The sequence below is a fragment of the Lepisma saccharinum genome, chromosome 29 (genome assembly GCF_977018435.1).
Source record: "Lepisma saccharinum chromosome 29, izLepSacc3.1, whole genome shotgun sequence".
In the NCBI taxonomy this organism is placed as follows: domain Eukaryota; kingdom Metazoa; phylum Arthropoda; class Insecta; order Zygentoma; family Lepismatidae; genus Lepisma; species Lepisma saccharinum.
In genome coordinates this window covers 27,213,876-27,238,855 of record NC_139257.1, presented here as the reverse complement: position 1 = coordinate 27,238,855, position 24,980 = coordinate 27,213,876, and the positions used below count along the sequence as shown (strand labels likewise).

The 24,980-nt window shown below is 39.1% G+C and overlaps 1 protein-coding gene across 6 annotated transcripts in view; it reads left to right on the top strand.

Moving 5' to 3' along the window:
- csw (protein tyrosine phosphatase non-receptor type corkscrew) overlaps positions 1 to 24,980 on the top strand; it is a 360,418-nt gene that overhangs the window by 311,550 nt on the left and 23,888 nt on the right. For 4 of the 6 annotated variants that reach the window (XM_083114870.1, XM_083114866.1, XM_083114865.1 and 1 more), the window contains exon 4: positions 22,360 to 22,537. In XM_083114870.1, coding sequence (XP_082970996.1) covers positions 22,360 to 22,537 — 178 coding nt within the window. The remainder of the gene's footprint in view (positions 1 to 22,359; positions 22,538 to 24,980) is intronic. The other 2 variants (XM_083114868.1, XM_083114867.1) reach the window with 1 other exon arrangement.

Genomic DNA, 24,980 nt, shown 5'->3' with positions numbered 1-24,980 from the left:
CCCGATTTTAGCACCCAGGATCAGCTAGCTCCATTATACTATAATAAGGAAGTGAAAACATCCTTAAATTTATCCGACATTGCTCCTTGAAATGTACTGTTTATCTTTGATGTAGACCCGTATCAGCGTGTTTTTATTTGTAAATAAAATCTGAAGAATGTTTCACTTGTGTGATAATTTGTGTGAATTCGATGTGGAAAAGTAATATATTTGTAGCTCTTTTCCCTGTAGTATTATAATTTCAATTCTGAAAGCCAACTGGCGAAATTGTATTTTTGATGTGTTTTGTGCGAGACGTCCCTCAGCTTTCATAATAATGCTTTTTTTTTTTGTTTTGACCAGTTCCAATTAACTTTGCACTCTGGGAACTTAATAAACTTGCATAGCCTTTCTTAATGTTCAAAAGTTTCGTTGTGTACTTTTCCATTTTGTCCGGAATTGGAAGAAGGAAATTGAACTACAAGTTTTTCCAGGTTGAGTGAAAAGTTGCTAACGTTAAGGTGGAATACTTCGAAGCAGAGAACTTCAAATGTTGAGTTAATGATATTTGGTGTCTGCAGAGGAGATAGATACGGTTACCTCGAAGTAGTGGGTGGTGTGTATTTGTCAGGGTCAACCACGGAAACGGAAGTACGCTGACAGAGAGCTGGAAATGTGACGAAATTCTGGGTGAACGGATTTTCGCAATGTGGCAGTGTGTGAAGGATTTCAGATGCTTCCTCTGTGAATCATTCGCGATTTTCTGCTCCGCCTTGGCTCTCAGTCTTTCCTTAGCACACCTTACCATGGTCTTCAGAAGAAAATTATCAGCGTGATGTCAAAATATACACTGCAATGATACAATCAATACTTTGTTTGTTACTTTATTACTAACAGAGTTGTAACTAACTAACTTTCAACGCTGTCACTTGTCGTAAATCCTAGCAGCGACACACTTCTAACTCCCCTTCCCCGCCAGATGTTTTCTACTCCCTATAAAATTCTCACTCTATGCCCATGTCGTCATAATTTTGTGCTCAATTACTATCCCTAACTAAGTACAACCTTGCAGCAACACAAGCCTTCCATCTGTTCCTATCCTGGGCAAGATCAATCCAATCTTTTCTATTCTTACCAATTTCCTTTAGGTCTGTCTCAACGTTATCCCTCCATCTTCGTCTTGGCCTCCCTACTGGTCTCTTACCATCAGGTTTCCCAACAAGAATCCTGTAAACTCTTCTTTCCTCTCCAACTCGTGCCGCATGGCCTGCCCATCTAAGTCACTTGATTTAATTATTCTAATAATATCTGGACAGAAATACAAATTGTGTAAATTATGCAACCTTCTCCACTCACCTGCCTCCTCATCTCTTTCAGTTCCAAATATTTCCCTAAGGAAAATTTACTGTTGCAATCCCATAAATTATCAGTTCCAGATTGAAACTCTAGTTAGGTCCCTGGTTCATCTGGAGCTACGACGCAAGGGGTTCCGTGTTCGAATCTTGGCGTCTTGGACGAAAACTGTGTTCGCAAATGTAGATCTTTTCGATTCGCGATTACCCGAGACCCGGATATTCCAGACTTTGGTCTTCCCTGCTAGAGGCCAGACCGAGAACAGGAGAGTCCTCCTCACACGATTCAGTCTCGGCTCGTGTCGGTATAGTCCCTAAATCAGATCTCGTTAGGTGATAGTTCTTTTGCAATTTTGGTAATATCATAACACAGGACCTACACCAAACATCCTAAAATTGCCAAAGGGTCATATAATTTTGACCGCTGCTGTAAATGGTATATCTTATTCTCTTCTGGACAACGATCGTAGGTCACTCATTTCGTCCACCATGAACTCTGGGTTTATGCTACACTCTACTCCGAACGATATAAAACTTCCTTTTCGGTAATGGTTCATATATCACCAGCCAAGCAGTGTTGCCACAACAAGAAAGTATAAATTCCCTTTAACAAGTACAAAATTTCCCTTTTCATCCAAATTTTCCCTGCTTGTCGCAAAAACAATGAAATTGCGATCACGAAACTTGATCAACTATGTTGGGTAGCGCACGACGCCGGGGGTCCCGGTTCGAATCCCGGCCTGCGCATGGGTTTTCTTTTTGAGTTTTCCTTCATCATTTTCATCACTCATCATCTTCGGGGTTTAGTCAAAATGGAGAAAAGCAAAATAAAATAAACCAAATCAAACAATGAAAAATCCCAATGACTCATAGAAAAAAAATTCACAGAAATGTATCGTTTTTGATTGAATGGATTTGAAAATATAGGAAATAGGAAAATTTGTCTATATTTAAGTCAGATATTAATGGTTCTAAACCAAATTCGATTCGATTGATTTATTTTATTTTTGCTTTTCTCCCACTATTGGCTAATTATGAATGATGATATGATGAAATTAATGAAAGAACATTCTCAGAGAAGACCCTTCCCGTTGTAGCGCACTGTGCTACCCACAGGTTCGCATGAACCAAATTTGAAATTGTAATCATTTTGTTTCAGGGGTTTACGCTACGAAAGAAAGGAGCTTGGTTTTTAGTCTCTAAGGAGCCTCATTTCAATATCCCCCTAAAATTCCCTTGACCGAGAGAAATTTTCCTTCATTTGGCAACACTGGAAGCAAGTGTCCGGCAAACAATGCTGTATACAACTGGAATAAACATCTCGTAAGGTTCAGATACTTAACTGAAGAAATACCGGTTGGGCAAGGTTTTTCTTTGGAACCCACAAGGGTCCAAAGGTTGCTTCGGAGTAACCTTTAAATTCCTCCAGGTTGGTTGGGTCACTCGCTTCCAGTCGGATGGGGATTCATTCTTCCTGGAAAGTCTGAAGCATTCGCTCCATTATCGTGGCGGTTGGAGTCTGACGTAATCGTAAATTTCGGTCTTTTTACGGCATTCGTTGGGTGCAATGTAGGCCGTAGGTCCTCTGTTGCGAGAGCTAGGTCTCCTGAACGTGTCACTCCAGTACTGAACTCAATTTTAGGATGTGACTTGGTTTCCACATCTCGGTTTGCTGAACTAAGATCTGTTTTGGCTATTTTACGTCGCTTTTCTATCTCTGCGGTTAATCGTGGCGATGGGCTGATGCATTGATCCAGCTATGCTTACCAAGCTTCGTCCCTCCTCTATATATATATATCTGTCACACACACAAACAAACAAACACAGGCTCCCCGATGGCGTTGTGGTAAAATCGTCGGCTTGCAATCGAAGGGTCCTGTGTTCGATATGCGGTGGAGGCTCATTGCACAGTGCTTCTGATCCCATTTTACTGGTAAATTGTAGCTCCAGTCCAGATTAGTCTTTCTGTGCATCAAGTGGGCTTAAAAACAAATCAACATATGTATGTGTGTGTGAGAGACCGTATGTGTGATTTCATATTTGCACTCAAATTGGAACAAGTGATAACTTTTTGATGGTATAAAAGCTTATTTGAAAAATGAGTGCGACGGGGACGCGTATACTGTTATCATTTCAGCGCTGACAATTCCTAACGCATGTATGTGGTAATCTCGAATTCTAGTCACTCAGTTTCCCTGCGGCGATTCTTGTGGCATTTTCGAATAAAATCACTTATATTTACAAGTACTTTTCAACATAAACACTTTCAATACTGGGCAATATTGGAAATTTCCAGAAATCGGAATCCAGACTGCCTGATTTTCTTCTCAATCACAGCACCAAAATTTCGGGATTCCTAGTGATTTTGTTTTCGTTCTGTAGTTATTTACAAAGGCCTACGAATTTAAACTTTCTGGTCATTGCATAATATTCAAATAGTGATTTATTATATTTCAGGCATGCTGAATCCGGAACTAAAGTCAGTTTGTCTTCATCACGTCAGGTTTCTTTGCAAAATCGAAATGAATATATAAGACACTCGCGCACATACAGGATTAATACACTCTATTATCACATGTAAGGAATGTTTTTTTCTTGTTATTTTTACTCTTCTGAACACTCCTATATTACACTGTAATATTTATGAGAATAATATAAAAATAAGAACTGAATTGTGTAAACAGGATTGAAGAAAAACACTATATTAAAAGCATCTGTAAACACTGCTTTGCACTTACCGTTTTACTCGTACTGTTAACATGTTCTAGAATGGCAAGTCCATGGTTTCAATTTTATATCTTGACTTATTTTAAGTAACTTCTTTGCGTTGCTTTTCGCTTGTGAGCTGTAGTTGGATTCTCTTTCTCTTCAGTAACCAGCATGTTCTTGTTCCATTTCCCTTAGATCCTGGTGGAATCTTTCTCCTTGCTCTTCGCTCTGCATTCCTAGGTTCTCAGGGAAATAGACCAGGTGCACCTTTAAGCTCATATTGCAGCCTTAATTTTGGAAAGAAACAAGCATTCTGTCCACCATTTCTTTGTAGTCTGGGTCCTTTGTGTTGCCAAGAAAGTTGACTACATCACGGAATGAATGCTTTCCATGCCGATCGTTGTGCTGCGCACATAACGTCTTCAAAATTAGCATCAGAAAGAAGTTTTCTGATATCTGGATCTGTGAAGATATCCTCTTTGATTTTGGCATTACTGATGCCTCGGAATCGATGACACAGGTACTGAAAGCATTCACCTTCATTGTTTAGAGCCTTAACCCTAGTTTGATATGAAGCTGAGGAAACAGTATGTTGGACTTATCAACAAAACTTTATTGTTTTATGTTTTTCCAGCCTACAATCCTACGTGGCCATTCCTTTTGGGTTCAGTGATGTGACCTTGCTAGACGGTCTCACTCACAAAGAAAGCAGGGGTGCTTTGTGTAACCTGCTTGTAGACCTAACAGAATACCTATCGCTTTAAAGTCACCACACACATGTCTCTTGTGTTCCTGGTACTTTATTTTATACCTACATCATCATCTGAAGATTTCCGCATGTTTCTCGCATAATAACTGAATGTGCAACGGGAACTGATGCAAGTTTGTTTTCGTCATGAAGAAGGACGCACTTCAAACTACCCTTGAAGGCATCAATGAAAAATCTCCAGTGGGTAGGGTCATACTGTGGTACTCCTAGTACGAGTGCATTAGTGCGTGTGCATAAAAAATGTAATATCAAATTTTATTGAAGTGGGTTTTAAACGGGGTTTTTCAAGGTCCAGGATCCCATAAATTCTAATGCAATCTATTGGGTTCCGATGCAGGACTGGAACATTTTTTCTCGCACAATTTAAATTCGGTCCAACTTGCGTATTGTTGCATTGAAACAAAGTTCCTGGACCGTATTCAAATTGATCCGAAAAAAAGGTTCCTGGATCGAATTGAAATACTTCACAGATGAAAAGGTTCTTTACGGTCCAGAACCCATTTACGCTTGCTGATTTTCTCTCTTGGAACGGAATTGAATTTATTTAAAATTCCTGGACCTTTATCATCATCATCATCCTTCACAGTTTCCTGCCTCTGGCTGGGTCGGCATAGAAGTCAACACTCCTCTCTTTCCACTGTGTTCAAATCTTGTCCTCTTTTCCTAACACTTTCTGCTATCTGCTCTTTCCGCCCACATCTTGGCCTTATTCCCACTCCTTGTGCACTGTAAGCTATTACTGATAGTCTTTCTGCATCCGTCCTCTTCATGTGTCCGAACCATCTCATCTGTGCCTGATCTATCCTGTCCAGAAGCTTCACCACACTGTCTTGTCCTATCTCCTCATTCCTTATTCTATCCCTTCTAGTCTTCCTCAGTATACTCCTTAAAAATTTCATCTCCACTGGCTGCATCTTTCTTTTGTCTCTCTCTGTCATTGTCCAAGTCTCTGCTCCGTACGTAATTATTGGCACATAGTATGTATTATATATTACCTTCTTGCATTTCATAGGTACGCCCAACGGCGAAAGAAACAGTACGCGAATTGTCCACCACCATTTTAATTCGGTCTGTATTACACATTGTAATGACAATGAATTGAAATAATGACATCAATAAGCAGAGAACAATGTCTGCTTCGAACCAACATAGTTTCATTCCTTAAAACAACACAGGATGTATGTAGACTGCAAAAGTAATTAAAATAGCGGTGGACAATTTGCCGTTGACTGTACATACCTGTTCCATATTAACCTTCGAACGCTTTGATATAGTCCACCATCCATTTGTCCTCTTCTGTTTACCTCCTCATCTATTCTTCCACTTCTCTCAATTATGCTTCCTAGATATTTGAAGCTCTCCACTACCCTCAACTCTTCCATGTCCATCTTTCTCTCACTCTGGTTTAACAACCCTGGTTTAAAATAATTCTTCATTAAAGCACATTAGTCAGCTGTTTACACAACAATTCTACCCCAGCTGTGGGTAATAAAATAAGGTATTCGCTATTTTTAAGGATGGCGTGAATAGTATATAGGGGTTGACCACCCAGAATGAGCGGGAATCATATTTGCTGTCACCTGTTGATTTCAGCGCTGGAAACAATTTCGAACCTTCCATATTTGGATACACCGTCTTACCTAGCTCATAAACTACACGAATTTCAACGTATACTCTACATTGTGATCTGGTGACTGACCGACGAGGATATTCCGTGAAACCCTTGGTTTCGCCTCCAGCTGAGGCAATGCGTTTCCTGTGTGCGTTCAGTGTCACATCGGTGACCTTGGTTCAGGACGAAGCATCTCAAGGTGATGTCGTATGAGTTACGTAAGCATGCCCTCTGTTGCTACTGTGTTTTTTTTTTTCTGCGGCCCTGACTGTCCATACTTGGTATGGGAGGTGTGTTGCAAAAAAGCCAAAGGCTGCAAGGCTTGAATCATAATGAGATTACAGGGTTGCCAACTGGCGTCGATTCTCCCTAATGTTGGGTGCCGCTTAAAAGTGCAACGCAAATCCCTTCCATGCTTTTTTATGACTGTGTCCAGCCACTTTTAGCAAATCGCGACGATGAGGATGAATGATGATTGGTAGGAATTGATGAAAAGACACAAAGGAACGTACCTGTCTACCCAGGACTCGAACGTGGAACCAGTGATTTATCCACACACACACACCCAACACCCCTCCCCCCAAATATCCACAATACCCCCTATAATTTTTCAAGCCATGATTTGTGCGCAAGTTGCCTCGAAATTACCCTTACCTAAATTTAGATTTACATCCCCCCAAATGAAAAATTCTGGATAAAACCTTACCTGGAGGGTGGTGAGAATATGAGTCGATTACTTTCTGCTGGAGTATGCGAGAAGCTTGCGATATTAAGCACACAACTGTCGTACATGCATTTTTGTTGTTGTTAAATGATGTACTATATTGTTCAGGATACAGATTTTCTAATAATTCGCATTGTAGCCCTGTGCCACATTAAAAGGAATGTTTTTCAAAGTATATTTTTGTAATATAATAACGAGACGTCAATTGTGCGAATCGCATAGTCGGGTCGGACTCCGTGACAGAGTGGTTAGTGGGTGTTTCTTCATCAATTTCATCATATCACTCATCATCATCTTCGCAATTAGCCAAAGGTGACACAAAAGCAAGGTAAAATAAACCAGATCAATCGGGGAATCAAATCTCTGCCTGTGTTGTGGTGTTAAAATTTTAATTGATACAAGGAGGGAATTCCCGTTTGAATCCCGAATTCCGGAAATTTCGAATAAAACGGTAATAAAATTAATTAATTTCCGTGTCCTTTCTGCACTATAATTGTCTTGCCTCCCCGATGGTGTAGTGGTAACGTTGTCGACTTGTAATCAAGGGGTCCCGCGTTCGGTACGCGGTGGAGGCACGTCGCAGTGGTTGAAATCTCACTTTAAACTATAGGCTCAGTCAGGGCCAGATTAAGACGAAATTGGGCCTGATGCTGCAGGCAACAATAAACACAACGACCATATAGTTACGTCACAGCGCAAAGAATAATAGTACCTGTATAATAAGTAACGCTGTACCTAGGCGTCCGAAATTGGGGCTCCAAATTTCATTCTAAGATTTATTTTCAGGTTAATATAGCAAAAGAAAACTGTTCAGCTTTCGGAAAATTCTCGTCTGTTTTCATCTGGGCCTATTTCAGGAATGGGCCTAATCCTGCAGCATCAATAGCACCCACCTTAATCTTTCACTGGGCTCAGTCCCGATTAGCCTTTCTGTGCATATCGTGGACTTACAACAACAGTTAAAATTCAAATTGCACTATAATTGTTGAAAATGTCTTCAAACTGTCAGTTTTTATTGTACAAATGTGAACATATTCACTCACTCTAGTGAGAAAGCGTGTGTAGTATTCAAAATGTTCAGTTCGGTAAATTTGGTGATATCCTGTCCCAACCAAAAAATGTCTGTCCGGAGTACCTCTGGGAGGATTTGAAATCTTGAGTTGGCAACACTGGATTAGCGCGATGTCAGTGATAGGATGCGCTGATGTACACAGTCGCGTAAAGAGCTTTGGCCGGTGAGGCACGCGAAGCTTGGCCCTCTTAGCGGATTCGGTGCCCCCTTTGCTCCGTGTTTTTGTGTAACGGTGCGCCGACGATAAAGTGTCCTGTTATAGGGAAGGAGGCTTCCCAACGGTGCGGGTGCGCGCGTGAAATTTATTTGCAGTGTTGTGGGAGTGGTGCCTGAATTGCTCCCAAAATTAGTCACAGTTAGTGCGCCCAGATTGCACGGATAGTGTGCTCGTTTCTTGTTGAATTGTAGGCCCAGGTAAGAAGTTTGAGTTTCTTGAAATTCTGTATGTGCCTTTTAAGTTGCTGCTGCGCTGTGAAAGTTTCATAGGCGGAGTTTGAGCTTTTGCTTTGGGGGGGGGGGGGGCAGACTCTGCATATGATGTACCTGAGGGTTATTGAATATCACCTAGTTTATTAAAAAAACAACAACTTAAAAACACTGAGTTTTAGGCCTTTTAGATTTGAAAATGTTAAATTTCCTCGCTTAAGTACACAAATATTAATTAGTATATTGGTTGTCAATTTTAAAAGAAGCAAAACAGTACGATTTTTGCAATTTGCATTTCATTATTTTTTTAATAATACAATACTCGTATTACTTTAAAAAAGTTACGGTACAATAGTAAGCTTCAGAAATTTTAGAAAAATTAAATGAAAAGGTTCTTTTGATGCCTCAACAGTAACTGTTGACTCAACAGTAACTGTTGACTCAACACAAAGTCATTTTACGTTTTTCTTTCTTCAAACTGTACACATCAATCAAATCGTCTAAGTTAATTGTTTTAACAACATCTGATTCAGGGTATAAGATCATTAAATTGTTCAAATTCTCTTGACCCATTGTGCAACGCAACCAGATGTGGATTCCCCTCATAGCAGGAAATGTCCTCTCACAAGTGCCCACTTGGAAGAACTACCCGCTAGTGCGACGCAATTACCGCACATGCCATCATGCCAAACGTCAAGATTTGCGGTATGGCTTCATAACAAAAATGTAGTAACTGAACTTAATCGTGTGTTATTTTTTCAGTATTTTTTAAGTTGGGGGGCCAGGCCCCCCTTGGCCCCTCCAAAACTCCGCCTGTGGAAAGTTTATTTATTTGGTTTATTTTACTTGGCTTTTCGGGGTGTAAGGCAAGGTGCGAAAATCCCCCCACCAACAATCTTGGGGGGAAGAGTTTATGTCATAACAAACAAAAGATGAGCAATTACTTTTAATTTCAAATATACTTTACTAAGAATAATATCGAAAACGCACACAAATCATTTACAAACCTCCATCAATACGTATAATAAAAGTAAAACAAGATTGCAAGAAAGTAATAACTATGAAATCTAATTGATTTATATTAACATAAAGCACAAACTAAACAAAAACTTGCATATATTAAAACCACTCTAACAATTGCATAATTTATTAACATCTTTAACCAGTTAGGAAAGGAATTAAATAGCTGTTTTGTAATATCTGATATAAAAGTAACAAATTAATTTCCTTTATGTAATTAATAATAATAATATATATTTTAATTGAGTAATATATTTTACTTTTCATAAAATTTACAAATATGTATATCGCATAATTTACATATACGTTTGTGGGGGAGGGGGTTTGTAGATTAAGAACTTTCTCCCCCACCAGTTTTCTATGATTTCGCACCCTGGTGTAAGGGGGTAACCTTCTGGTAAGGCACCCAAAAGTCACCATCACTTCCATTACCTTACTACAAGTATCATAATTTTGTTCTTTTGGATCACCCTGTATATGGATGTGAAACATTATCCCTAAATTAAGAGTTGTCGAAACTAAAATCCTTAGACTTCTAGAAAAATTTGTTTTAAGTACGCTATACTCAAATAGGCTAAGTGGGATCAGAATTATTGTGCTACCACGGGAATCGCGCCCAGGACCCTTTGAATAAAAGGCGATAACATTACCAATACGGCAATTGGACCTCCAAAGAGAGTTGAATCATGAGTAGAGAAGATGTCATAATACTGAACTGCATAATCCCACCTAATATTACAGTAAAACCTCCTTAATTCGAACCCCGATAAGCTGGACTTCGCTTAATCCGGACATGAAAAAGCCCCCTACCCCCCCCCCCAAAAAAAAAGCATAATGCAAGGTTTGAAATCTTGCTAGAAGTCAACAGGAGAACTTCCCAAAAAAGGCAGTCAACCACTGATGAAATTCTGTTTCCCGCAGACTTTGTACTCTACTGTATAGTGTATTTAGGCCTATGCCCTTTAAATACACCATATGTTTTGTTGCTATAAACTAAGTTTTAATGCACTTTCTACTGTTCTTTTAGATTATTTCAGTTAATCCGGACTTTAGTTAAACCGGTCAACTTATCCATCCCTGACCACCATTAGTCCGTATTAACGAGGTTTTACTGTATTAGAATAATTAAATCAAGAAAGCTTAAAGGAGGCGGGTCATGTGACACTCGTCAATGAGAGAACGTGATTTTGCAGAATACCTGTCGAGAAATCTGATGGTTTCGGAACTACAAAACGAGGAATGCAATTATTCAGTCTTCCTCTTACAGGTCTGGCTAACCAAAGTCCGTTCTGCGACTGCAAAAAGTTATCACTCGATCGGCGATGTGTTCTTCCTAAATTTCATGTTCACCTTGCCCTGTAATTTAATAATTTTCAAGGCAAATGGGTATCTGGGTATCTCAGAACAGTTGATTCCATTTTGGTATTCGAGCTGTATTTTCGCATTGTAATTTTAGTCAGTATACTTCGAAACCCTACCATATCTTAAGCCAGGGCCGGATTTAAAAGTGTACCAATTCCTAGGGCTGTGAAAATGTCGCCCCGCCTAGACGATCTTCTGTGCATGCCTTGCGAATTGTGTGGATGCGGAGTACTAAAGAACGAGTGCAGCTATTGATTTAGTAATTAACTTAGCTACTGAGACATGGAAAGACTTACAGGATAGAGAACAACAAATGCAAATGAGTGCACTGGCTCTGAAAAGTTCCGTAGGAGAAATTACCTGGACGGGCTGAAGGAAACAACGGAAAAACCTTAGCCAGGATGTATTGGTAGCTTGAAAAGTGTTCGCTGAACTGCGACGCAGAAATTATTGCATTATTCAATTTTAACTTATTCACGAGTATCTGTGCACCGAAGACAGTTTATGTAGTAGAGTCCAGCGCAGATAATTCTGCCGTGCGATGCGCGAAACAACTAAAGAAGCAGTGTTGCTAATGGAGCAGATAGAAAAATCGCTGCAGTGCGCCGATGCACAGCTGTTACGTACAACAATAAAATTAGAGAATTCAGGTCTATCTAACGTTGAGTTTTAAACGTCATGCATTATACCAGGACTAGGATTAATATGTACTAACAAGTGGCTTTGTATGTAGCTACATACATATGGACTAAAAATTCGCAAAATATGAACTAACACATAAGTAAAATTACCAAAAATGCTGCAAAGAAGACTTCTTCATACGATTCCTTATTTGAGTGATTTCAAACAAAATAAAAAAATATATATATTATTTTTCATTGCATTAATGCACTGGTGGCGTTCTACCTTTTCACTCCCAAAACCCGTATACACTGGTATGGAACTGCAACGCCAGATAATAACATGCCAACGTGTTAAACCGCTACAATTGCACCATAACACTCCTCCTGAAGCAGTATTATTATTTCCTCTCTGAGATCGGCGACAGTCGGTTGCCTTTGTTGTACATTTAAGTACCGGTAATACCAGCACAATGTTTTAAAATAGAAGCCTCACATAATGGTCGCACCCCATTTTTGGCGTAATATCTGTGACGATTGTGCGATGAAATACGTACGTCTTTTGAAACGAGATTGTCAAGTCTTCTCTCGGTGCCATCCCTAATTGTTTGCGTTAGACGAAATTTTCGGCTCGGTTGGACCTTTGGCAGCCGAATGGACGATTTTTTCAAATTTTCCTCTCCATTCGAAAAACCTCCTGGATATTTCAAAATTTGAAAAATTACATACGCTTAAAATTCCTTCTAGAGCATTGACATGAGTTTATTTCACTGTTATCTAGATATTATCAAAAGTTTAATAGACTTTATATAATCGCGAAACTTTTGATAATATGTAGACAACGGTGAAAGCAAACTACACGAAGATTCACGTCAATGCTCTAGAAGGAATTCTAAGCTGATGTAATTGTTCATATTTTGGAATATGACAGCAGTTTTTCGAATGGAGAGGATTTTTTTTTAAAAAAATCGCCCATTCGACCGCCAAAGGTCCAGTAAATCTCCGTCTCATCTCGATTTTACAGGCGTCTGCTTCGTTCTCGATTTGAAACTGTGAACTCGCTCAGGGAAACCATTCTCGTTTATCTCCCAGGCGTCGGCTGCTCAATTCTCTCTCGTCTTGGGTCCTGCCCCACATTTCGCTTCTTCAGAAAGTGCTGTCGGAAAAACGAAACCGGATTTCAGAACCAGAGATGTGGCTCATAACAGGATGCACCCTTTCCGGCGGGTGGCGATTTGGCGCTCTGAATAATTGATGCATTCTGACCTGTAACAGTTTTGCCACGATGGATTGTTTATTGCTGACGTACCCCGTGAACCAGTGGAGTCAACTTAGGAACTACAGTATTTGTCAAATTATTGGACTCATTAGTTTAAAAAAATTAAACAGATAAACTCACTTTATGTAGAGAAATATGACAGATTTAATGTTTTGTGATAGTCACTCGGGGGAATACGCCCAACTTTTTTTTTTTTTTTTTTTTTTTTTTTTGCGGTTTATAGCTTCGATAAATGAAGGAGTGTCTGTCGCAATGAAAAGGATGTCAAATGAAAGATACACGTTTTGTTATTGTTACCTATAAGTTTCATTAATGTAAGTCTTATAGCAAAAGAACCATAGAAAAATAAACAGATGAACGTCAATTTGGGCAAATCAGGGTAAAATGCCCAATACAAGAAACAATTGTTGTAATACTTAACATGACATATTTAAAGTAAAATAATACACAGCATTAACTGGAAGATTATTAACGTTTGTTTCGTAAACAGAACATCATTTGTACAGACAAGCATAGCGTTTCTAACATCATTTATTTTGAATTTACCGTAGCCTCTTTTACTGTTTACTTTTGTGAGAAATTGCATTGCACTTTGGACACATTGACGTGAATTTGATGCATATTTCATGCATTCACATACTACAACGAATACACTGGATCCAGTCACATTGTGGTCCTTTCTTCTCATAATAATGCCCATGGGCATATTGTACTTAATTTCTGTGGGCCCACACAGCTACAAGCAGAAAATTGAATCACTAGGTTGGCAACTCTGAGCACCATGTTGCAGTTTCACTCTGCAGATATGTTTCCCTGACTCTTGATCTTTACACCAAATATAATTCAGTTTGTTTCCCTCTTGGGAATATTATTGCACATTGTTAATACAGCAACGTTAAAAAAATTATTACCTCAAAAATTGTCTTCTTACCTCATGAAATTAACCCTGGATGGCTTCAGATTCTTCTCACAAGCTCCAAACCTGCTACCTCGTCTCACCACGGTGGGCGCTTTCAAACAAGAGTCGCAGAGTTGCCATAACATTAACGTTCCGCGAGATACGAGGGGGGTGGGCATTTAACCCCGATGGGCATATTCCCCTGAGTGACTCTACACATTGCATTGCACAGTCAGTACTTTGTACGACCACCTTTGGCTATTTTCGAGCCGATTTAGTCACTGCTTGTATACAATTCCTTTATCACTCTTAGTTCTAAGCTTCAAACCACGTGGTTTATGATATTACATGTTGCTCCCAAGATACAAATAACGAACATCCTTACAACAATCACAACTAATATGATTTCCTTCCTTATAACAAACAAAATAGCATAAATAACACGGTAAACAATGTACGTATTGTTCCAGCCATTTTGGCGAATGTCCAAAGAATTATTGGGAGACAGTAAAAGAAAGGATTGTGGGAAACAAGATTATATCGTAGCAGACGAACAGTTTAATCCCATAAAAAGTTCCAACAATCGTCAAATATATTTAGTTAGAACACTTTCAGAACAAGGAAATGTACATTTTTTTTACAATGAGTCCAATATATTGGCCAATGCTGTATACACATGAATTTAATTTAACGTTTTCAGCTACATTGCACTCGCTCACCTCTGTGGTGGAGTGGTTAGCATAACACAGCACGCTTCGTCAACAAGGATCCCGGATTTTAATCCCGGCCTGGCCATGGATGTTCTTTGTGAGCAGTGGCGGCGATTGGCTTCCAAAACTAGGGGACAGCATAGTGCGAGAGAAAAAGTACAAAAATTAGGGGGCAACTGCCCCCCTAATCGCCGCCACTGTTTGTGAGTGTTCCATCATCAGTTTCATCATATCACCAATCTTCCCCATCGTCGCGATTAGTCAAACGAGGCAGAAAAGGGACGAAGATGATCTAATTCAATAAATCAATCAATGAAAACCTTAATTTGTTTTTGTTTTTATGTAGTAGATTTCTTCTGCGTGTAGGGTTTTACTGATCTTTTCTGTCACATTAGGGTAATCGCGACGATGTGAATCAGTGATGATAGTATTAACCCCATGACGGGACCGGGATTCAAACTCGGGACCCCTTGCGTGCTGTGCACGACACACATACTTCCAAGTCTGAGTTTCTGCCTGACGTCAGGAAGGATAATTGGGATGCACGTTCAGTCACTGCGAAGGCTTTTCCACTCATCTCCCTGCGAACTGAGGCCGAGCATCCTCTTCCATTGGTAAACTTGCTGGTGTGGTAAGCATACATAGAGATATTGGATTTTCATTCGACAGGGTTTCCATGGAGCAAGAAACCACTGGTGTTAGTGTGTGGAGGAGCCGCCATCTTCAAAATTGCGTTTTGAAGCTCATTTGATCAATGCTACAACCTTGAGATCTTGTAAATATTAGTTGTTACCTCCTTTTTTTGAGCTGCAAATAGTAGGTATTTCGTATATTTTTTGTCGGACTTGCAAGGTTTTCATTACTCTCCTCCTAGTATATTCCGTTTGGACTACATGTTTTTATATAACATTGGTATGTGCGCTATTTCTCTAGTTTTTCATTGAGCATCCTTGAGGAAGAAACATTCAAAATATGATTTCTCAAATTCGATCATTCTTATCTGGTTAATGTCCAAGCCATCACCGCAACTTTGTTCTTCACTATTGCCATATTTTTCAAATAATCCCTTCTCATTCTAGGAATAGTGAAATACACACAAACCTCAAAAATAGCCCAAGAGGGAATGAAACGATCTAAAGGTTTCAGTGTATCTCGATCCTTATCCTGGTTATAAGTTCTTATTCTCACTTAACTTCCGAATAACGATGTGACAACGGATAGTGTAAATAGTGTATAGGACACTGGACAGTATCATATTGGAGATGAAAAATTATTTAAGTGCATAAAAATTAAACATTTTCTTCCCTTAACCCCGCGGAGTTCGTTTCTAAAATAAAACATATAACAGTTATTGGGTGGGCTAGAGCTCCATAGGCCCGTATAAGTCGGCGCCACTGGTCGTAGGAGACTTAGGCCCGCTTTAAAAGCATTTTTCTTAACATTTATGTCATGACCAAAAAGCTACCGTGTAATGTAAGAAATGTTATGGCATTTCAGATGCCGTGGCATATTTCATGGCATTTCTCAAGTATAGGATCAATCCTATTTGATCGTAGCATAACCAATCAGAGGCTCTGTCCGAAAGGTACAAAGTACATACTTGAAGCATGGTCTTAACGGAAGTGACGTCACTTAGTACAGTTCGAAAGCGTCAAGTTCACGAGGTATCGAGACCACAGGGCAGAGCACACGAACTTGTAGGCTTGGTCACGTGACAAGTGGACTTGTTGTTCATTTGTTTGAAATCGTGGAGGTAGAAAGCCAGCTAAGTTGCAGTTCTTATAATGTGTGGAAATGTATATATTAGAACATTTACAAATGCTATGCGATATCTGTGGTGAAAAGCAAGTGTTTAAAACGTATAAAACCAACGTATTATAGGTTATATCGACTGGTCGTATTTGGCGCTGTAGTCGAAGTGTAGTTCGAAAGATCTTCACTTCCAGTCCACGACTTCAAGACCGCACTGCGAGACCATACTCGAAGTATGCTCGCTTCAAGTACGGTCTGGCACCTTTCGAACACGGCCAGAAGCGATGCCGGCCCTCGTGGCGGAGTGGTTAGCACATAGCGCGACGCCGCTAGCGGTCCCAGGTTCGAGTCATGGATGTTTGTGAGTGTCCATTCATCAATTTCATCATATTATGACTCTTCCCCGTTTTCGCAAATTAGCCAAAAGTGGCGCAAGAAGCGGAGTAAAATAAAGCAAATCAATCAGAAGTAACCTCTACGTCTCGAGTGCAGATGTAATGGCGGATGTAAGCAATGCATCACTTCACATTTTTAAAATACGGTAACTGCTAAAATACATACTTTGTAGCGTTTACTGTACACGTATCGAAGAATATTATAGTTCTTTCAATTGTAAACACCGTGCACTCGCCATAGATGGTGTAAGTTGACATGCCTCTCGTACTGTATGCAGGCTCGTAGCCAGGCAGGGGCCAGGGGGAGCTGAGTCCCCCCTGGAACTTTCTTCAGCCCCTCCTGGCACTGCCGTCAGCCCCCTTGACATTAGGAAAAACTATTTTGTGTAATTTGTTTGCAGTGAAGAGTGAAAATGTAGACAGCAGATATTATTTTGCTCATAACTTGGTGAAGGATAAATTCAGAGAACATGAACAGCAGCTATTACATTCGTTCATCTTAATTATAAGAAGTCTAAATAGCGACAAGTATATAGAATATTCTCTTCTCTAGACTTTAGAAAGTTGCTTCTTTATGTACCTTCGCTGCCCCTGTTGCGAGTTGCGACCTCCCGTTTAGACAGAAACCTGTAACTTTGACACGTCATCATGCAAATTCCCTCTGTGTCAAAGGCCAGCATGGAAGGAAGGGGAGTTTTATTGTTTCGGCCTGGGGGTGGAATGTGCGCTAGGCGCAATGACTGAACACTGTCCATTTTTCTTGTGTGATAAAAATATCTGTATCATCAATAGTAGTATGGAGTGGTAGCAAGGGATTTCAGTAGCAGTCAATTGACACTTTAAGCGATATTTTTTAAGATATAAAAAATGTAATATTTGTATGATGTCTCTAAAATATATATAACTTAATGACCCCCTACTCCCCGCCCCACACCTCCCCCACAGACATAATTTACCTTCATTTAATACTGTTAAACTTTGTTTACAAAGCCCCCCCCCCCCCGATAACCCGTGAGCTGCCCCTGGAGATCAATTCTAGCTACGGGCCTGGCTGTATGTATTATACATTGTAATCGCAAAGCTAACCGAAATGTTCTATGAAATGCTTCCGCGTAAAGAACTATCTGCAATAAGATTTTTGGAAGCAACAATCACATAGCATCAAAAATGTTAAAGGAAATGCTTCTGTCTAAAGCAGGCTTTACTCGTCAGATAGGCAGTCAATCGTCAGGCTCGCAGAGACAAACGCCTCTTCTCGACCACACTTACGAAGAAACTGGTTTTTTGATTGAAGATTGAAACAAAAAGTGGGTTTGTAGATGAAGAGGTCACGACGGCGGCGCCTTGGTTGACTGCAAATGTCCCTTAGGAGGGGAGGGAGGGGGCTGCTTATTATTCATTGCTGGCGTTGAACTCATCGTCACCCTCCCCTAGCTTGGATTCATACTGGGCTCTAATATGGTCGAGGCTTCAAGGGGTACAGGAATTCTGTATCGTTGCTTGATCGCTGCGCGTGACTCATTTGTCTAGGCCAGAGATCGACAAACTCCTCGATAGATGGTGCTGTTTCCCACATTTGTCATTTTTTTGTTATTTATCGGAACCTTTCTGACACTTTTAGCTTATCGCGACGATGAGGATAAGTTTGGTTTGATTTGGTTTATTTTACTTGCCTTTTCTGCCACTTTTGTCTCGCGAAGATGAGGATGAGTGATGATAAGATTAAATTGATGAAGGGCCATCCATTTGCAAGGAAGCTTGCATGCTTTTCTCCCGCTCAAGGTCGTTGACCTTAGCGCCAGGCTTGAGAACGGTTTATTGCTATCCCAACCAGATGCGAAAGTGGATGGGGGTTGCGGGTTGGGTCAAGTTCCAAGATCCCTTCAGCTTTCCACAAAATTCAGGCATTTCAAACATTTGGAAGTTTTGCTCCAGTGTGGCCCAGTGTTGCCACATGAAGGGAAATTTCCCTTTTGTAGGGAAATTCGGACCGAAATTTTAGCCATCTCGGAAAAGGTAATTTCGATGAAAAATACCACAATTGCAGGGAAATTTTAAGGTCATCTGACTACATTATTACAGTTTATGTTAATTTTGAATTTCATATACACATTTTTATGTTATTTAATTAATTATTTTGCTATTCCTACTTGTTTCTGCTCTTTTAAGTTTATTGTACTTTGCTTTTATTCATCTTTGGATAAATAGTAACGATGAGGATTAACGATTAGATGGATTCCTGACCAGGATTCAAACCTGGGACATCTGGGCAGGAAGTGAGGAAACCCAAATGTGATTTTTTAAAAAAATATTTTCTACGTAGTACTACTGCTTCCATCATCACCACTAATAATGCTGTTACTACCACTGCTAATTATTATTATATAATTTGCTTAGGTGAAGGGAAAAATTGGTCCAAAAAGGGAAATTTTGTCCCTTGGAAAGGGAAATTGTGCCCTCATATTGTGGCAACACTGGTCTGGCCAATTCGCGAGTAGGCAAAGCTTGCTTCGCCGTTGTTCTGGTGTTTGATCGAGGTGGATGGCGGGTTGGGGGGGGGGGGATTTTCCCAGGCCGGGAGATTATGGCCGTAGGTAGGAAAAAATTTCGGGGGGTTCACTTATAATTGTTCCCATGCGCATCACAAGAAATTTTGAATAATAGAAATAATAATTATTATTAATTAATAAATAATAATTAAAATTTCATAATAAATAACTAATTGATACAAACGTATTATTATTATTATTGCTGTCCTTATATCCTTGAGGAGACTTTTCTACTCTGTCCATCAGAAGTGTGAATATGCAGCACAAATGTTTTTATTATTTTTTTTACGTTTTGTGCAGTGTGTACTGAAATACACAGTTATTATATTTTGGTATTAAGTTTTAGGTACCTCAAGAAAAAGCTTTAAAAGTAAGAGAGAAATTGTAGTCATAAAGTTTGTTGTTTGACCATTCACATAAAACTTAATTTGTGGAATTTTGAAAGCTGTGGAACCATTTATTCTTTGGATTAAATTGTAAAACATAAATAACCTGGTGCCTGTATTGTAACCTCAATTTTTCGATCTAACGCCATTTTTATTTCGTTATTCTGTTCGAATACTAACTGGACATTATTTTCGTTATTAACAATAAAACTAACAAACGTTCTGCTATTTTGTAACTTGCAATAAACGATGTCAATTCGGGGCGAGGGTTCTATGGACCAGTTCGATCCCACTTTCCGACGTTCATATTGTTCCTATATTTACCAAACAACATTATATACAACCACTGCACACTATATAAGTATGTGCTTTATAGGACTGCATATAGGTTAAATGTATGTACTATATCGACCGCTGGGTGAAGGGTAGTGATTGTCATGCGCTACGAAGCTGTATATCCTAGGTTTGAACTCTTACAAAGGAGGTTTTAAACCCTTATCGAACAGGGAATTTAAAAGTTGGAACGGGAATTTTGGGACAATCACAAGGGAACTTTCAGTCTGATACAGGAACAGCACTGGAAAGAGGACAACAGAAGTGAAAATGAAGGGGTCGCGGGTGGGCTGCGATTCTCAGAATTAAACCCGTTTCGCTCAAATTTAAGAATTCAAAATGTTTGAAAATTCTAGCTCGATCATTTCTGAATTGTCTCCCTGTTGTATTTTTGTGAAACTGCGAATATTTTTTTTTTTTAAATGTGTCAAATTTTGATTTCTAAACTTCCATTAATCCAATATACCAGAAGTTTCGGGGGGAGGGGTTTGAACGCTAAAAAAAAAAACCTCTAAATACGGCCATGCGGGATATGAGGATGAGTGATGATATGTTGAATTTGATGGAAGGGGCACTCACAAAGAACACCCACCCCCAGGTCGGGATTCGAACCATCGACCCCCTGACATCGTAGCACACTGTGCTAACCACTATGCCACGGAGTTCAGCTTCTCACATTTGAAAGAAAATATCAAGCTACCATGAGTACATCTATTTTTATATATGGAATTTCTTGGCTCATAAAAACCTTAGTATTTAATTAAATAATTTTTAGTGGACCCACACGGACAGAGCAATAAGAAAAAATTATCGCGTTTGTCTTCTATTTGCAAGATCTTTTAGTTTTAGAAAACTGGATTTTCACAAAACGAAAGAAATAATAAAAAGTAAGACTCCTCCTGATTACTAAGAAAATAATGCGTTATGTAAAAATATAAGGATAATACACTAAATTCAAGTCTTAATAAAGTTACTAATAAATGTGTACGTTGAGAAATAAAACACAAAAATCTAATAAATAAAATCATTAATATAAATAATACTACTATAAGTTTTTATAGTTTAAGAAAAACAGTGGTCTTGTAAATCACTAATGCATTAATAATTCTGAAATCAACAAGGGAGATATGTTTACATTAAGCTTCGGCAGGAACTTTTTGCCTGATGCCCTCAAAGCAATTTTCAGAATTTCCTCCCCTTGAATTCCATCTAGGGCTCTGTTGGCTAGATGTTTTTGCAGTAGTTCTGCGAGTTCTAAAGCCTACTAAACTATACAAGTATCTATAGACACCAGGGGAAGCAAACCACTCGGAAGATTCAAGTGAATGCATGAGGATCACTTGAGAATTATTGATGCTTGAAGTATTGAGTACGCTGTCTGCCATCTATACAGAGTAATTAAATTCATTACAGCAGAAAAGTAAAGTAAAAAAAGTAAAAGTGCTCCCCTGTACCCAGCACCATGCCATGAAGACGTATAGGAGGTGTGAGGGTAATGCCCCACACTTTCTTGATCCGGTCGTGAGTGGGGGTGATGTGATCACCACCATGCCCCTGACCACCTTTACCCCCCGTTTCCCCCAAGTACCCAAGTCATTCGATGCTGGGTGGGCACCAGGGCTGCTTCCAACGTTAGAAAAGTTCCCAGATTTGAACCGGCCGGGGATCAAACCCGGTGCATTCAGCATGGTAGTCAGATGCGTTACGGACTGAGCCACTGTGGAAAAAAAAATTTAATGTTAATTCCAAGTAGATCAACACTATGTTCCATCTCTTATAATAGTTATGATGTTTCTTATAGTACATCCCAACAAACTTGAAGAAGTTTTCAAATTATTGTATATGGTTTCCTCTGAAAATGTTAAAATTGTCCTCAATTGTCGTGCTTAAATTTATCAGCATTTATTGCATAAAATTCATGAATGCTTCATATTTCTTAGCTAGATTGGAAAAGTTAAAATTAATTTGTTTCATAATTACTTAATTTTAAATATTATGTAACGTAAAATTATTAATAACTAATAAAGAAAATGTTGAGAATCGGATGTACTACACAGACATTTTGCAAAGATTTATTCTCTAAATTTTGGGGAGCATATGTATGCATATAATTGTGATAATGAGTAGGACATGTTTATTCTTAACACTGAATTGTTGAAATTAGTTACAATTTGGTAGCTTTAATCTTTCTCCCCATTATTGTTGCTTCTAGATGGATAGGTATACATTATCATTAGATACTAAACTAAGGAAACTCCATGGCACATTAACCCTTCAAGAGCCAATGACAAATAAGTAGGGTTTGTTTTGTCAGAAGATGTTTGATCAGTGCATGAAATGTTGAATATGTCTTGAGTTGGTGAAATATGAGCATGTTTCTGTTTTTGTTTCAAGTGTGCTCATCATTAACAGGCATTTTTTTTCCAGGTGGTTCCATGGACACCTGTCGGGCAAAGAAGCTGAGAAGCTAATCTTGGAGAAAGGAAAGAATGGGAGTTTTCTTGTTCGTGAATCTCAGAGCAAGCCAGGAGATTATGTTCTTTCTGTACGAACGGATGACAGAGTCACACACGTCATGATTCGTTGCCTGGTAAGTTTTTGTAATAAGTCTTAAGTAAAGATTCTATTGTAGACAAAATGCCAGGTTTTGCTACCAGTGGCATATTCTAAAAAAAAATGCATGGTTTACAGCAGCATGTATATATTTATTAATTATTATACACACACTCTATATTAACTGGAGGTAAAGTAAATATAGTCCTCCTCCGTGGTCGTGCGATCTAAGGTGCTGTGCTTTGGACTCCAACTGCGGGACGGCATGGGTTCAGTCCCTGGGTTCTCGGCCTGTGTTTAGGACCAGTGGCAACCCACCATCTTGAGGAAATTGTGGAGCTAAGAGTGAGTAGCATAACCCGATCTCTGAAATCTCCTACAACAGCTGGGGGTTCGACGTGCTAACCCCATGTCACCCCATTACTGGTTGAAGAACTCCACACCTCTAGGTAGAATTCTGGGAGGGAGACTGGCAGCCGGAAGATAGGCCGAGGGCTGTGGAGCCATAGGTTATTATTATTATTATTATTATTATTATTATTATAATAATAGGTCCGACAAATTTCAATTTTCCGGCAATTTCCATATTCAAATATCCCTTTGTATCTAAAATTGAATCTAGATTTTCCTGCACCAAGGAAAATTTCCTTCGCCAATGCTGTTTGTAGTGATGGAACTGACGGCTGCAGGTTGCATGTTTTTAAAAAGCCACTATGTACAGTCAGGCAGGAAACCCTGTTGTTAGAAGGGTAGGATGGAGAGCAATCAGTCATCATAAACCATTCTTTAAGTTCTTTAAATAATTTACTTAAGTTCTCATTTAGAAGCTTGTTTTAATACTTTGCAATTATCCATATATTAAAAGTAAATATATAAAAATACATGTATATGAAACTGTTTACTGGTGGTATCAGGCCCGTAGCCAGGCAGCGGTCAGGGCAGGCTGAACCCCCTTGGCACTGCCATCAGCCCCTCCATTAGGTAAAACTATTTTGTATAATTTTTTTGCAGTGAAGAGTGAAAATGTAGACAGCACATATTATTTTCCTCACAACTTTGGTGAAGGATAAATTCACATAACATGAACAGCAGCTATTACATTATTTATCTGTACCTTTGATGCCACTTTTAGACAGAAATCTGTGACTTTGACGTCATCATGCAAATTCCCTCCGCATCTGCGTCAAAGGTCAACAGATCCCAAATTTTGGGAACGAAGGGGAGTTTCATTGTTTTGGCCAGGGGTAGAATGTACTATAGGCACTATGATTAAATATTGTACATTTTTGTGTGATTATAAATATCTGTATCATCAAAAGTAGTATGGATTGTGTAGTAAGGGATCATTTCAATAGCATGAATTAACACTTCAAGCGAAGCGAAGTTTTGTATATTTTTAAATTTTATGTAACTTTATCCCCCCCCCCCCACACACACACACACACACACACTCACATAGAAGTTAAGTTTCATTGTAACGGTAGCAGGACTTTGTGGACACCCTGTATATTCTGGATTTGCTTTACTTTAGGTTTCAGTGTGTTAATTAATTAGGTACAGCCATGAAAAAATGTGCTTGATAAAAATTAAGGATGTGGTCACTACAAGACAGCATGACTGCAAATGACACACACAGATGAAGTTCAATCACAAAACCCTCTTCAAGGCTTACGTACTTTTAAGAACATATTTTAAGTACTCTTAATCCATTGCTAATTACAGTTTTCATAGCATTGTGTTCAACAAACAATGTTGGGTCACTTAGACTAAATAATATTATCAATTGCATGCATCATGTCACCTCTGTCTGGTGTGTATGTACAGTGAATGCTTTTTTTACAGTCTGGTGTTGCATGTTGTGTGTAACATTGGCCTGAAGGGTCCCTTACAGAAAAATAACTTTTCAGTGAGGCTGAGCTGATATCACTTTGAACCGATACCGATTCTCTTACCAATTCCCACCAATATCGATACTCTTACTATATTTATGTGTTGTGCGAGTTACTCACTGTATAATATAATCTATACAAAAATTTGTACAAAATAGTCATACTTACGTGAGTGAGTATAGAATTTCAAAACTACGTTTCGGGGTTCAACTGCCCCCTTCTTCAGGTTCTTTTTCTTCTAGGCACAAATCATTTTATGCTGCATCAAGAGTGTTAAAAGGATTTAGGTTAAAAGGTTTGGTTGAAAAACACTTGCAAAAAAAAAACGTTATAGCAGAGATTTTTAACTGGGGGTTTTAAATGAATGGTGACCTGTTTTTTTACAAGTGTTTTTCAACCAAACCCTAATCCTTTTAACACTCTTGATGCAGCATAAAATGATTTGTGCCTAGAAGAAAAAGAACCTGAAGAAGGAGGCAGTCGAACCCTGAAACATAGTTTTGAAATTCTATACTAACTCACGTAAGTAAGACTATTTTGGACAATTTTTTGTATAGATACTCTTACTGATTCGCACCGACATCGATACTC